This window comes from Scomber japonicus, chromosome 21 (genome assembly GCF_027409825.1).
Source record: "Scomber japonicus isolate fScoJap1 chromosome 21, fScoJap1.pri, whole genome shotgun sequence".
NCBI lineage: Eukaryota > Metazoa > Chordata > Actinopteri > Scombriformes > Scombridae > Scomber > Scomber japonicus.
The window spans coordinates 15,001-30,000 of record NC_070598.1 but is presented as its reverse complement, the minus strand read 5'-3'; the positions used below and the strand labels follow the sequence as shown (position 1 = coordinate 30,000).

Below are 15,000 nucleotides of genomic sequence, written 5' to 3'. Positions count from 1 at the left end.
GGCAGTAATCACAGTGTAATAACTGTACTGGCAGTAAGTGGGCATAACTACTTGGTCCACTGCTCTCTCTGGAATAGCATTGGAGGCCTAAGCAGGAGGTTGGTGAGGCCATCATCTTCCCTTTGAGGTAGGGACCTGGCTGAAGGAGCATGACCCAGTGGATGGACTTGTGGCTGCCGTGCTGGGTCTACAGTACCTCAACACTTGGAGAGGAGGACCAGCTACACACTTCAGATCAGAACAATACACCGACCGACACTACAGCCACCCAGCCCAGGCCTGCTTCCAGGAAACACCAGCACTGCTCACAGGTGCTTACTGTGCACACCAGCCTGAGGTGGGGCCCCATGGGGATAAGGAAGTGAGAGTTTAGCACTATAAAACAGTGTTTCTGTTGCCTCTGGTTCAGAACAGTCTGGTGCCAGCAGGCAGTGTGGATTAAAGCAAACAGGAGGACATTGTGTGTGTTTGTGGGGGTAAGCATCATTATCCCAAAGCTGACTTAACTGTTACCATTGATAAACAGGGGTAGAATAAAACCTGCCTGTAGATGGGGTCCTGTGTTGAGACATACCTGTCCCCATGGACTGCCAGTGGAAACTGACTCTGACACAAGTCTGATCAAGCTTTACTGCAGCCTCTTCCTGTCATCTCAACTCCTTTCCTCCTTTACCGTGGACATTGTGGTCACCAATACATCTTGATCATGTGTGACTTTGCCACCCATAACCCAGAATCCCTGCACACCATCACCATTCCCATTGTTATGGGTGTTTTGGTACAACTGTTCTCCAGAGTGGGGATACAGGATGAAATCCTGATGGACCAGGGGACCAAACACCTCCAGGTTGATGTAGTTGTCCCGCCATACCACTCTGCTTGAAAGATTCAACCAGAGTTTGTGTATGACACTGCGAGGACTGGGGCCACTTGCTGCCATTTTTGCTCTTTGCCTAAAAGAGATGATATCCAAGCCTCAACTGGCTTCTCCCTATTTGAACTTTTGTATGGCTGAGATGTACGTGGCCCATTGGATCTACACTGAAAGGGCTGGGAGGCTCCTTTCACCACTCCATGTGACATAAAGGTGATGCAGTTTGTGCTTGAGATGAGGAATTGGTTGACAAAATACCAGATGGACGCAGAGGTCAACCTGCATTTGGCTGGTATGGCCAACAGGCTCAGCACTGTGACTTCCAACCTGGCCAGTAAGTCCTGTTGCTTCCCTCTTCTTTCAACAGCAAGATCTTAGCAAAGCAGCAAGGGCCATACATCATCACCAGCAAGATGGGCTCATTTATGAGGTCCATCGCCCACAAAAGCAACAACAAAAACAGACCTACCTCTTGACAGCAATAACAGTATAATAATGTAGTGACACTAATAACTGTGCTGACAGTACCATCAGTAATAACAGTGTTATAACAGTGCTGACATTAGCGTTGGTGACAGTAACAGAATGAAAATGATTTAAATGAACTGCTGACCTCACAGGAAGTGCCGCTGTAACCCCACGGGCATTCACACGTCTCAACAGCAAATGCGTGAACACCAGAAACTACACCAGGAACAGCGATGTCCAGAGACACTGAACTGAGCCTAAAAGACAGACAGACAGAGAAATGTTAAAGGAGAAATGTGTAACACTGACAGCAAGTGTTTTAAATGGGTACTGCAGAGAGTTGTCTCCCCCCGCTCCCCAGACTCAAAGCTCGTTTTTAGTTTGGTTTGTTTTCTTGCTTCCAACTGCAGCATGTTGTTTGTGTGCCAATGTTTCATATCTTGCAAGCTGAATTGTCGAAATGGGCGTTAACCTGATTTCACAGAAATGCGTGAAATGACTACGACATCTTATCACTGCATTACATGGCGGCGGCTCATGGTGTGTGAGCACCACGATGGGTTGAATGGGCTAAATCACACCTTCCACACCAGAGGAGACTATACTGACTGTGGGATCATACTCACAGAAGCCACTATTTTAATTTATCTCTGATAATGTGTCATGGTCAGTTTACATATTAGTCCTATAATTATAATCAGATTACTGTCATATTAGGTGTATTCATATTACTCTTATGTAAGGTGTAATCAGATTACAGAGTCCTTACCGTATCGGGCCATCAGCAGAGGTGTTCAGGTGAACTCTGACCATCAATGATGTCACGTCAGCGAGGACTGACAGCAGGTCATCACGGGTAATGAGTCGGCCTGTTTGCATATCTAGGAACCGCTGCGGGACCATCGCCATGGCAACCGAGCGCCCAGCCAATGGCGAAAGGAAGAGGAGATGAGGCGGTGAAAGACGAAGGGCTCGACCATTACCCTGGAGACGAGAGAGGAGGAATCAGTTTAGAGTTGGTGGAACTTACTGCAACCACAGACCTGAAATACAACGTCTCCTCACCTCCAGGATGATGTCAGAGTGTGCGGGGAGAGAACGGTCCTCATTGTCCAATGGGATGTCATAAACCAAAGTGTAGTTCAGGAAACCTCCATAGGACACCAGCTAGAGACAGACAGGCAGACAGACAGACAGACAGACAGACAGACAGACAGGCAGGCAGACAGGCAGACAGACAGACAGGCAGACAGACAGACAGACAGACAGACAGACAGGCAGACAGACAGACAGACAGACAGACAGACAGACAGGCAGACAGGCAGACAGACAGGCAGACAGGCAGACAGACAGACAGACAGACAGACAAACAGACAGACAGACAGGTAGACAGGCAGACAGACAGACAGGTAGACAGGCAGACAGGTAGTTACTGACACAGTTATAATACCAATGTCTGTCTCAGGTTCGTTGGCAGCAGAATTCTTTAACATTGTCTTTCATCATTGTAATTGTCCTCTGACAGATGGACAGTCGCCCACCTTGTTGCCTAGGAAACTGTCGGGTGCTGCCCATGACAGCAGATGTTGGTGGGTGTGGCCAGAGGTGTTACTGGGGATGGACAGGTCGTTGCCATGGACGACAGGCTGCGTGTGGTGGGACTGAGAGGGGTGGAGCCAACCGTCTCCATGAAGTATCTAAAAAAATTGAAAATAATTTATGCTGCTGTGTTACCTGTGTACAGGTGTGTGTGTGTGTGTGTGTGTGTGTGTGTGTGTGTGTGTGTGTGTGTGTGTGTGTTACCTGTGTACAGTTGTGTGAGTTACCTGTGTACAGGTGTGTGTGTTACCTGTGTACAGGTGTGTGTGTTACCTGTGTACAGGTGTGTGTGTTACCTGTGTACAGGTGTGTGTGTTACCTGTGTACAGGTCTGTGTGTGTGTTACCTGTGTACACGTGTGTGTGTGTGTGTTACATGTGTGTGTGTTACCTGTGTACAGGTGTGTGTGTTACCTGTGTACAGGTGTGTGTATGTGTGTGTGTTACCTGTGTACAGGTGTGTGTGTTACCTGTGTACAGGTGTGTGTGTGTGTGTGTGTGTGTTACATGTGTGTGTGTTACCTGTGTACAGGTGTGTGTGTTACCTGTGTACAGGTGTGTGTGTGTGTGTGTTACATGTGTGTGTGTTACCTGTGTACAGGTGTGTGTGTTACCTGTGTACAGGTGTGTGTGTGTGTGTGTGTGTGTTACATGTGTGTGAGTTACCTGTGTACATGTGTGTGAGTTACCTGTGTACAGCTGTGTGTGTGTGTGTGTGTGTGTTACATGTGTGTGTGTTACCTGTGTACAGGTGTGTGAGTTACCTGTGTACAGATGTGTGTTACCTGTGTACAGGTGTGTGTGTGTTACCTGTGTACAGGTGTGTGTGTGTGTGTTACATGTGTGTGTGTTACCTGTGTACAGGTGTGTGTGTTACCTGTGTACAGGTGTGTGTGTGTGTGTGTGTGTGTTACATGTGTGTGAGTTACCTGTGTACATGTGTGTGAGTTACCTGTGTACAGGTGTGTGTGTGTGTGTGTGTGTGTGTGTGTTACATGTGTGTGTGTTACCTGTGTACAGGTGTGTGTGTTACCTGTCTACAGGTGTGTGTGTTACCTGTGTACAGGTGTGTGTGTTACCTGTGTACAGGTGTGTGTTACCTGTGTACAGGTGTGTGTGTGTTACCTGTGTACATGTGTGTGTGTTACCTGTCTACAGGTGTGTGTGTTACCTGTGTACAGGTGTGTGTGTTACCTGTCTACAGGTGTGTGTGTGTTACCTGTGTACATGTGTGTGAGTTACCTGTGTACAGGTGTGTGTGTGTGTGTGTGTTTGTGTTACATGTGTGTGTGTTACCTGTGTACAGGTGTGTGTGTTACCTGTCTACAGGTGTGTGTGTGTTACCTGTGCTGTGGACCAACTGGAGCTCTCACAGACGTCAGACACACCGAAGCAGAAGCAGTCGGAGCAGCCGAGTGGATGAGCGTCCTGCAGGTTGTAGAAACCCGGTTTACACAGATCACAGTGAGCTCCCATCACGTTCACCTGAGGAGGAGCACAGGTAAACACCTTTACTGTTCAGAGCTGTGAGGAGGAGCACAGGTAAACACCTTTACTGTTCAGAGCTGTGAGGAGGAGAACAGGTAAACACCTTTACTGTTCAGAGCTGTGAGGAGGAGCACAGGTAAACACCTTTAATGTTCAGAGCTGTGAGGAGGAGCACAGGTAAACACCTTTAATGTTCAGAGCTGTGAGGTTCACCTTTGAACTGAAACGTCAGTAAATGAATGTGGTGTGTGTGATGCATGACTGTTGATATGTTGATAAATCTATTTTCCTGTCTTGGACCTACTTTGTTCTCTTTCTCTGCTCTTTATTTTAGGGTTAGGGTTAGGGTTAGGATTAGGATTAGGGTTTGTGGTGTGTGTTCATGTGTTGATGCTCCGACCTGTCCACACATTTCCGTTTGCTGAGCTATTGTTATGTTTAACTGTGATTGGCTGTGTCAGAGCTATGAGAGCTGAGAGAGTATTTAATAACCACCAACTGAGGGTACAAAACATTAGACTTTACATGCTCAGAACTGGGCATAACCACTGAGGAGCATGAAGATGTCATGACTGAGGATAGATGATCATTGTCTGATTTCATATATTTATGTCACATGTGACCTCGTCTACAAAGCTAATGCTGTAGTAGGTGGACAGGTTATCATTATCATTCTTTTAACAAGTCAATAGTTTGTGTATGACTATTAAGCACACCCCTATTGTCAGTTTGAGATGCGGTCTAGGTCAGGTGACCTTTGTCAGGTACAAGTGGAGGTTTACCTTGCAGATGCAGTCGCTGCAGGGGTCAGTGTTGATGCTGCCAGCCAAGTTACATTCACAGCGAACACACTGAGGAAAATCTCTGTATCCAAACGCACAACGGTCACACCGTCGACCTGTGAAACCCTCTTTACACACACACTGACCTGCAGACACACCTGCACACACACCAGAAATATTTATAATGATGATCATAATCATGATAGCAATAATAATAACAACAGTTATAATGATAATAATGACCTGGCGTTGTGTCGTCTCTGGCGCAGACTGAAGACTCTGATCCTCTCAAATCACAGTTACACTCAGTGCAAGGAGAGTCTGCATGAGGAGAAATCTACACACACACATATATGCAGTACTTGTAAGTATCTGTGCTGGTATGTAGTATTATCTGCAGTATTTGGCAATATTTGTTAGTACCTGTGCTGGTCTGTAGTATCCATCAGTGCAGGTTTCACAGTTGATGCCAGCAGTGTTTTGTTGGCAGTCGATGCAGACTCCGCCCCCCTGACGAACGCCACGGATGTTCAGACTCAACCGGAGGTCAGCGACGGTCTGATTGTGAAAACAGTCGCCTGCCTTGTTGTGACAGTTACACCCTGACAGACAGACAGGCAAAGACAGAGAGACAGACAGACAGACAGACAGGCAAAGACAGAGAGACAGACAGACAGACAGACAGACAGACAGGCAGGCAAAGACAGAGAGACAGACAGACAGACAGACAGGCAGACAGACAGGCAAAGACAGAGAGACAGACAGACAGACAGACAGGCAAAGACAGAGAGACAGACAGACAGACAGACAGGCAAAGACAGAGAGACAGACAGAGAGAGACAGACAGGCAAAGACAGAGAGACAGGCAAAGACAGAGAGAGAGAGACAGAGACACAAGTGTTTTCAGGTGTTTTCAATCAATTTCTTATGCAAAGACTCAAAACAGGGGATGAAGTAACAATTCAGTCAAAGCCTGAACACAGGTGGAGTGTCACAGAGGACAGGTGTGTGTGTGTGTGTGTGTGTATGTGTGTGTGTGTGTGTCTGTTGTCCTGTCGGCTTTCTGTTGGCATATAAAGTTATTTATACACTGTGTGCACAATTATTAGGCCAGTGAGTATTTTGGCCTTATCACATTTTCATATAAAACTGAAAGCCAATTGGATTTAAGCATTATCGGGTGATGTGTATTTGTGTAATAATTGAGGGTGTGGCCTAAAGTCATCAACACTCTATATCAAAGTGTGCATAATTATTAGACAGCTGCTTTATTTCAGACAAAATGGGCCAAAAAGAGATTTAACAAACTCTGAAAAGTCATAAACTGTAAAATGTCTCATAGGGAAGCAGCACTCCTGAAGTAGCTCAGCTGTTGGACCGTGATCACCGAACAAATAGTCAAAAAGGTCTCAAGGGTTAGGGGTATGAACTGATAAAGGTCTCAAGGGTTAGGGGTATGAACTGATAAAGGTCTCAAGGGTTAGGGGTATGAACTGATAAAGGTCTCAAGGGTTAGAGTTATGAACTGATAAAGGTCTCAAGGGTTAGGGGTATGAACTGATAAAGGTCTCAAGGGTTAGGGGTATGAACTGATAAAGGTCTCAAGGGTTAGGGGTATGAACTGATAAAGGTCTCAAGGGTTAGGGGTATGAACTGATAAAGGTCTCAAGGGTTAGAGTTATGAACTGATAAAGGTCTCAAGGGTTAGAGTTATGAACTGATAAAGGTCTCAAGGGTTAGGGGTATGAACTGATAAAGGTCTCAAGGGTTAGAGTTATGAACTGATAAAGGTCTCAAGGGTTAGAGTTATGAACTGATAAAGGTCTCAAGGGTTAGGGTTATATATATATATATATATATCTCCCCCCTCAGCACAAACACACAGAGCATTCTACTATTTACTAGGTTTGTATTTTTCTGTCTCTTACTTTCACACGTATTTCCCTCAGAGACGGTTCCTGGTTGCCATGGCTGCTGGTGGTAACCGGGGCAACACTCGTTACAGCTCTCTCCACAAGTGTTGTGCTCACACACACACTGCAGCTTCTGTATACACACAAACACACACAGTGTGAGTTTGAAGTATGCAACACTATAGGTGTACAGGTGTATATGACAGGTGTGTATGACAGGTGTGTATGACAGGTGTGTATGACAGGTGTATATGACAGGTGTGTATGACAGGTGTACAGGTGTATATGACAGGTGTGTATGACAGGTGTACAGGTGTGTATGACAGGTGTGTATGACAGGTGTACAGGTGTATATGACAGGTGTGTATGACAGGTGTGTATGACAGGTGTACAGGTGTATATGACAGGTGTGTATGACAGGTGTGTATGACAGGTGTACAGGTGTGTATGACAGGTGTACAGGTGTGTATGACAGGTGTGTATGACAGGTGTACAGGTGTGTATGACAGGTGTACAGGTGTGTATGACAGGTGTGTATGACAGGTGTACAGGTGTATATGACAGGTGTACAGGTGTATATGACAGGTGTGTATGACAGGTGTATATGACAGGTGTATACTACAGGTGTTCAGGTGTGTATGACAGGTGTACAGGTGTATATGACAGGTGTACAGGTGTATATGACAGGTGTGTATGACAGGTGTATATGACAGGTGTGTATGACAGGTGTACAGGTGTATACTACAGGTGTTCAGGTGTGTATGACAGGTGTACAGGTGTGTATGACAGGTGTGTATGACAGGTGTGTATGACAGGTGTATACTACAGGTGTACAGGTGTGTATGACAGGTGTATACTACAGGTGTTCAGGTATATACTACAGGTGTTCAGGTGTGTATGACAGGTGTACAGGTGTGTATGACAGGTGTATACTACAGGTGTACAGGTGTATATGACAGGTGTACAGGTGTATATGACAGGTGTACAGGTGTATATGACAGGTGTACAGGTGTATATGACAGGTGTATACTACAGGTGTACAGGTTTATATGACAGGTGTACAGGTGTATATGACAGGTGTGTATGACAGGTGTGTATGACAGGTTTATACTACAGGTGTACAGGTGTGTATGACAGGTGTACAGGTGTATATGACAGGTGTGTATGACAGGTGTGTATGACAGGTTTATACTACAGGTGTACAGGTGTGTATGACAGGTGTACAGGTGTGTATGACAGGTGTACAGGTGTATATGACAGGTGTACAGGTGTATATGACAGGTGTACAGGTGTATATGACAGGTGTATACTACAGGTGTACAGGTGTATATGACAGGTGTACAGGTGTATATGACAGGTGTATATGACAGGTGTACATGTGTCTATGACAGGTGTACAGGTGTGTATGACAGGTGTATACTACAGGTGTACAGGTGTATATGACAGGTGTACAGGTGTATATGACAGGTGTACAGGTGTGGCATTACCTTGGTAACAGGGTCCAGCGGGCAGCTCTGGGCGTGGCCGTAGCAGATACACATGCCGCCCACTGAAATGTCTTTGATGGAGTAAAAATACTGAAGAAAAGGTTGAAGTTAGAATCAGCAGGTGAAATGTTTGAATCATCTGAAACATTACAAACTCTCCGTCTCACCCTCCGAGTCACAATGGGGTCGATGTCTCTGGGGTCGTGGGCGCTCAGCGTCATCAGATCGGCATTGAGCGTTCTGATTCGCTGCAGCCTCAGTCTGATGTAACGAGCTGAGGTGAAGTTCAGTAGGTCAGAGGTCAAATCATCAGCACCGGGTCGTCCATTGATGAGAGAGGTATGGATCTGAGAGACAGACAGGTCAGTATCACATAGACCTGAGGCCTGTACTACGAAGCTGGGTTAACCCTAACCCATAGACCAGGTCTAGACTGTACTACGGAGCTGGGTTAACCCTAACCCATAGACCAGGTCTAGACTGTACTATGAAGCTGGGTTAGCCCATAGACCAGGTCTAGACTGTACTACGAGGCTGGGTTAGCCCATAGACCAGGTCTAGACTGTACTACGAGGCTGGGTTAGCCCATAGACCAGGTCTAGACTGTACTATGAAGCTGGGTTAACCCTAACCCATAGACCAGGTCTAGACTGTACTATGAAGCTGGGTTAACCCTAACCCATAGACCAGGTCTAGACTGTACTATGAAGCTGGGTTAGCCCTAACCCATAGACCAGGTCTAGACTGTACTATGAAGCTGGGTTAACCCTAACCCATAGACCAGGTCTAGACTGTACTATGAAGCTGGGTTAACCCTAACCCATAGACCAGGTCTAGACTGTACTATGAAGCTGGGTTAACCCTAACCCTAACCCATAGACCAGGTCTAGACTGTACTACGAAGCTGGGTTAGCCCTAACCCATAGACCAGGTCTAGACTGTACTATGAAGCTGGGTTAACCCTAACCCATAGACCAGGTCTAGACTGTACTACGAAGCTGGGTTAACCCTAACCCATAGACCAGGTCTAGACTGTACTATGAAGCTGGGTTAACCCTAACCCATAGACCAGGTCTAGACTGTACTATGAAGCTGGGTTAACCCTAACCCATAGACCAGGTCTAGACTGTACTATGAAGCTGGGTTAACCCTAACCCATAGACCAGGTCTAGACTGTACTATGAAGCTGGGTTAACCCTAACCCATAGACCAGGTCTAGACTGTACTATGAAGCTGGGTTAACCCTAACCCATAGACCAGGTCTAGACTGTACTATGAAGCTGGGTTAACCCTAACCCTAACCCATAGACCAGGTCCAGACTGTACTATGAAGCTGGGTTAACCCTAACCCATAGACCAGGTCTAGACTGTACTATGAAGCTGGGTTAACCCTAACCCATAGACCAGGTCTAGACTGTACTACGAAGCTGGGTTAACCCTAACCCATAGACCAGGTCTAGACTGTACTATGAAGCTGGGTTAACCCTAACCCATAGACCAGGTCTAGACTGTACTACGAAGCTGGGTTAACCCTAACCCATAGACCAGGTCTAGACTGTACTATGAAGCTGGGTTAACCCTAACCCATAGACCAGGTCTAGACTGTACTATGAAGCTGGGTTAACCCTAACCCATAGACCAGGTCTAGACTGTACTACGAAGCTGGGTTAACCCTAACCCATAGACCAGGTCTAGACTGTACTACGAAGCTGGGTTAACCCTAACCCATAGACCAGGTCTAGACTGTACTATGAAGCTGGGTTAACCCTAACCCATAGACCAGGTCTAGACTGTACTACGGAGCTGGGTTAACCCTAACCCATAGACCAGGTCTAGACTGTACTATGAAGCTGGGTTAACCCTAACCCTAACCCATAGACCAGGTCTAGACTGTACTACGAAGCTGGGTTAACCCTAACCCATAGACCAGGTCTAGACTGTACTATGAAGCTGGGTTAACCCTAACCCATAGACCAGGTCTAGACTGTACTATGAAGCTGGGTTAACCCTAACCCATAGACCAGGTCTAGACTGTACTATGAAGCTGGGTTAACCCTAACCCATAGACCAGGTCTAGACTGTACTATGAAGCTGGGTTAGCCCTAACCCATAGACCAGGTCTAGACTGTACTATGAAGCTGGGTTAGCCCTAACCCATAGACCAGGTCTAGACTGTACTATGAAGCTGGGTTAACCCTAACCCATAGACCAGGTCTAGACTGTACTATGGAGCTGGGTTAGCCCTAACCCATAGACCAGGTCTAGACTGTACTATGAAGCTGGGTTAACCCTAACCCATAGACCAGGTCTAGACTGTACTATGAAGCTGGGTTAACCCTAACCCATAGACCAGGTCTAGACTGTACTACGAAGCTGGGTTAACCCTAACCCATAGACCAGGTCTAGACTGTACTATGAAGCTGGGTTAACCCTAACCCATAGACCAGGTCTAGCCTGTACTATGAAGCTGGGTTAACCCTAACCCATAGACCAGGTCTAGACTGTACTACGAAGCTGGGTTAACCCTAACCCATAGACCAGGTCTAGACTGTACTACGAAGCTGGGTTAACCCTAACCCATAGACCAGGTCTAGACTGTACTACGAAGCTGGGTTAACCCTAACCCATAGACCAGGTCTAGACTGTACTACGGAGCTGGGTTAACCCTAACCCATAGACCAGGTCTAGACTGTACTATGAAGCTGGGTTAACCCTAACCCTAACCCATAGACCAGGTCTAGACTGTACTACGAAGCTGGGTTAACCCTAACCCATAGACCAGGTCTAGACTGTACTATGAAGCTGGGTTAACCCTAACCCATAGACCAGGTCTAGACTGTACTACGGAGCTGGGTTAACCCTAACCCATAGACCAGGTCTAGACTGTACTATGAAGCTGGGTTAACCCATAGACCAGGTCTAGACTGTACTACGAAGCTGGGTTAACCCTAACCCTAACCCATAGACCAGGTCTAGACTGTACTATGAAGCTGGGTTAACCCTAACCCATAGACCAGGTCTAGACTGTACTATGAAGCTGGGTTAACCCTAACCCTAACCCATAGACCAGGTCTAGACTGTACTATGAAGCTGGGTTAACCCTAACCCATAGACCAGGTCTAGACTGTACTATGAAGCTGGGTTAACCCTAACCCATAGACCAGGTCTAGACTGTACTATGAAGCTGGGTTAACCCTAACCCATAGACCAGGTCTAGACTGTACTACGAAGCTGGGTTAACCCTAACCCATAGACCAGGTCTAGACTGTACTATGAAGCTGGGTTAGCCCTAACCCTAACCCATAGACCAGGTCTAGACTGTACTATGAAGCTGGGTTAGCCCTAACCCTAACCCATAGACCAGGTCTAGACTGTACTACGAAGCTGGGTTAACCCTAACCCATAGACCAAGTCTAGACTGTACTACGAAGCTGGGTTAACCCTAACCCATAGACCAGGTCTAGACTGTACTACGAAGCTGGGTTAACCCTAACCCATAGACCAGGTCTAGACTGTACTACGAAGCTGGGTTAACCCTAACCCATAGACCAGGTCTAGACTGTACTATGAAGCTGGGTTAGCCCTAACCCTAACCCATAGACCAGGTCTAGACTGTACTACGAAGCTGGGTTAACCCTAACCCATAGACCAGGTCTAGACTGTACTACGAAGCTGGGTTAACCCTAACCCATAGACCAGGTCTAGACTGTACTACGAAGCTGGGTTAACCCTAACCCATAGACCAGGTCTAGACTGTACTACGGAGCTGGGTTAACCCTAACCCATAGACCAGGTCTAGACTGTACTATGAAGCTGGGTTAACCCTAACCCTAACCCATAGACCAGGTCTAGACTGTACTACGAAGCTGGGTTGACCCTAACCCTAACCCATAGACCAGGTCTAGACTGTACTACGAAGCTGGGTTAACCCTAACCCTAACCCATAGACCAGGTCTAGACTGTACTATGAAGCTGGGTTAACCCTAACCCATAGACCAGGTCTAGACTGTACTATGAAGCTGGGTTAACCCTAACCCATAGACCAGGTCTAGACTGTACTATGAAGCTGGGTTAACCCTAACCCATAGACCAGGTCTAGACTGTACTACGAAGCTGGGTTAACCCTAACCCATAGACCAGGTCTAGACTGTACTATGAAGCTGGGTTAACCCTAACCCTAACCCATAGACCAGGTCTAGACTGTACTACGAGGCTGGGTTAACCCTAACCCATAGACCAGGTCTAGACTGTACTATGAAGCTGGGTTAACCCTAACCCATAGACCAGGTCTAGACTGTACTATGAAGCTGGGTTTGCCCTAACCCTAACCCATAGACCAGGTCTAGACTGTACTCTCTATTTAATTTAAAGAGACCCAACATTCCTCCATGAGAAGCAAAGAAAAACTCCCCTTTAACCGGAAGAAACCTCAAACAGAACTGACTCTAGCTGGGAAAACATCTGCCTCGATTGGCTGAGAGAGAAAGAAGGAAAGAAAGAGAAAAGCAGCAACAACAATAATAATAATAATAATAATAATAATAATAATAATAATAATAATAATAATAATGATAATAATAATAATAATAATAATAATAATAATAATAATAATAATAGTAGCAGTGGTTATCACGCTGACAGCAGTCAGTCTGCAACTGAATGAACCCTAACCCTAACCCTGGGAGACAAGAAAGTACAGAAGAACTTTAAGTCAGTGGATGCATTAAAAGTACATGAATGTAAATGTATAGAGAGGAGAAGCATAAACTAGGAGCTGGAGCCGACCCTAACTGTAAGATTTTAATCAAAAAGGAAACTTTGAAGCTGATAGTGATTTTAATTATGCAGCCCATACATCAATGGAGAGAGACAGGAGTCCAGGACAAGGTTTATTTACTTCATGAAGGAGAAGTGAATGAATGATCAGTGCACGTTATGCCCTGATGCTTCCTTCAGTTCTGAAGTTTCTCTCCTCCGGGGATAGACTTTAAACCTCACAGATAGACTTTAAACCACACAGATAGACTTTAAACCACTCAGATAGACTTTAAACCTCACAGATAGACTTTAAACCTCACAGATAGACTTTAAACCTCACAGATAGACTTTAAACCTCACAGATAGACTTTAAACCACTCAGATAGACTTTAAACCTCACAGATAGACTTTAAACCACTCAGATAGACTTTAAACCACTCAGATAGACTTTAAACCTCACAGATAGACTTTAAACCTCTCAGATAGACTTTAAACCACTCAGATAGACTTTAAACCTCACAGATAGACTTTAAACCACTCAGATAGACTTTAAACCACACAGATAGACTTTAAACCTCACAGATAGACTTTAAACCTCACAGATAGACTTTAAACCACTCAGATAGACTTTAAACCACTCAGATAGACTTTAAACCTCACAGATAGACTGTAAACCACATAGATAGACTTTAAACCACATAGATAGACTTTAAACCACTCAGATAGACTTTAAACCACTCAGATAGACTTTAAACCACATAGATAGACTTTAAACCACTCAGATAGACTTTAAACCTCACAGATAGACTGTAAACCACATAGATAGACTTTAAACCACTCAGATAGACTTTAAACCTCACAGATAGACTGTAAACCTCACAGATAGACTTTAAACCACACAGATAGACTTTAAACCACACAGATAGACTTTAAACCACACAGATAGACTTTAAACCACATAGATAGACTGTAAACCTCACAGATAGACTGTAAACCACATAGATAGACTTTAAACCTCACAGATAGACTGTAAACTACACAGATAATGCCCAAGGTTGAGCCATGCCCAAATATGGCCAGATCCAACACATCTACAGTATACAGAATTTAGTCTAATGGTCTATAGACAAAACATTGCTTAGACCTCACTCAGGACCTTTGTCCTCCATCCAACACTATATCAAACTTCTGACTCCAGCTACCTCTACCCCACTCAGGGCAAACAGTCAAATACATATCTGACCTCGGCTGCTATAGCAACACTATCATACACCTCCTGTTTTCCCCCAAAAGGAGCAGACTCACTGCTCACCACTATCTCAAGGGGAGACAGTGTCTAAACCATCATTTGGTGAGGCCTTGCTATGACTGCAAAGCCTAGTTTGACCCAGTGCATATGAATAAACAGAAGCCTACTCTTAAATGTAGAGAGGGTGTCTAAGATGTTTAAGTCCACATTAAAGTCTCCTATTTGTTGTACTATTGCAGAGAAACTTCTCTCCTATTTGCAGCTGATTTAATTGCTTTAACTGATAATCAGTGAGAGAGTGATGCAGGTCAACAAGAGCTCACCTCTCCATGTTCCAGAGGATTCAGTCTGGAGTAGTATGATGTGCAGATCACTTCCATGTC

At 45.4% G+C, this 15,000-nt stretch overlaps 1 protein-coding gene across 1 annotated transcript in view; it reads right to left on the bottom strand.

The window, feature by feature from the left end:
- The window catches only part of lama1 (laminin, alpha 1), a 65,616-nt gene that overhangs the window by 47,372 nt on the left and 3,244 nt on the right, over nucleotides 1–15,000 (bottom strand). Inside the window, exons 5-16 of the mRNA XM_053342758.1 lie at nucleotides 14,941–15,000; nucleotides 8,778–8,957; nucleotides 8,611–8,700; nucleotides 7,139–7,256; nucleotides 5,634–5,812; nucleotides 5,454–5,547; nucleotides 5,211–5,368; nucleotides 4,285–4,425; nucleotides 2,884–3,039; nucleotides 2,408–2,509; nucleotides 2,112–2,326; nucleotides 1,488–1,599 (exon numbers count right to left, since the gene is read on the bottom strand). The exon at nucleotides 14,941–15,000 is cut by the window's right edge and continues 131 nt beyond it. Coding sequence (XP_053198733.1) covers nucleotides 1,488–1,599; nucleotides 2,112–2,326; nucleotides 2,408–2,509; nucleotides 2,884–3,039; nucleotides 4,285–4,425; nucleotides 5,211–5,368; nucleotides 5,454–5,547; nucleotides 5,634–5,812; nucleotides 7,139–7,256; nucleotides 8,611–8,700; nucleotides 8,778–8,957; nucleotides 14,941–15,000 — 1,605 coding nt within the window. The remainder of the gene's footprint in view (nucleotides 1–1,487; nucleotides 1,600–2,111; nucleotides 2,327–2,407; nucleotides 2,510–2,883; nucleotides 3,040–4,284; nucleotides 4,426–5,210; nucleotides 5,369–5,453; nucleotides 5,548–5,633; nucleotides 5,813–7,138; nucleotides 7,257–8,610; nucleotides 8,701–8,777; nucleotides 8,958–14,940) is intronic.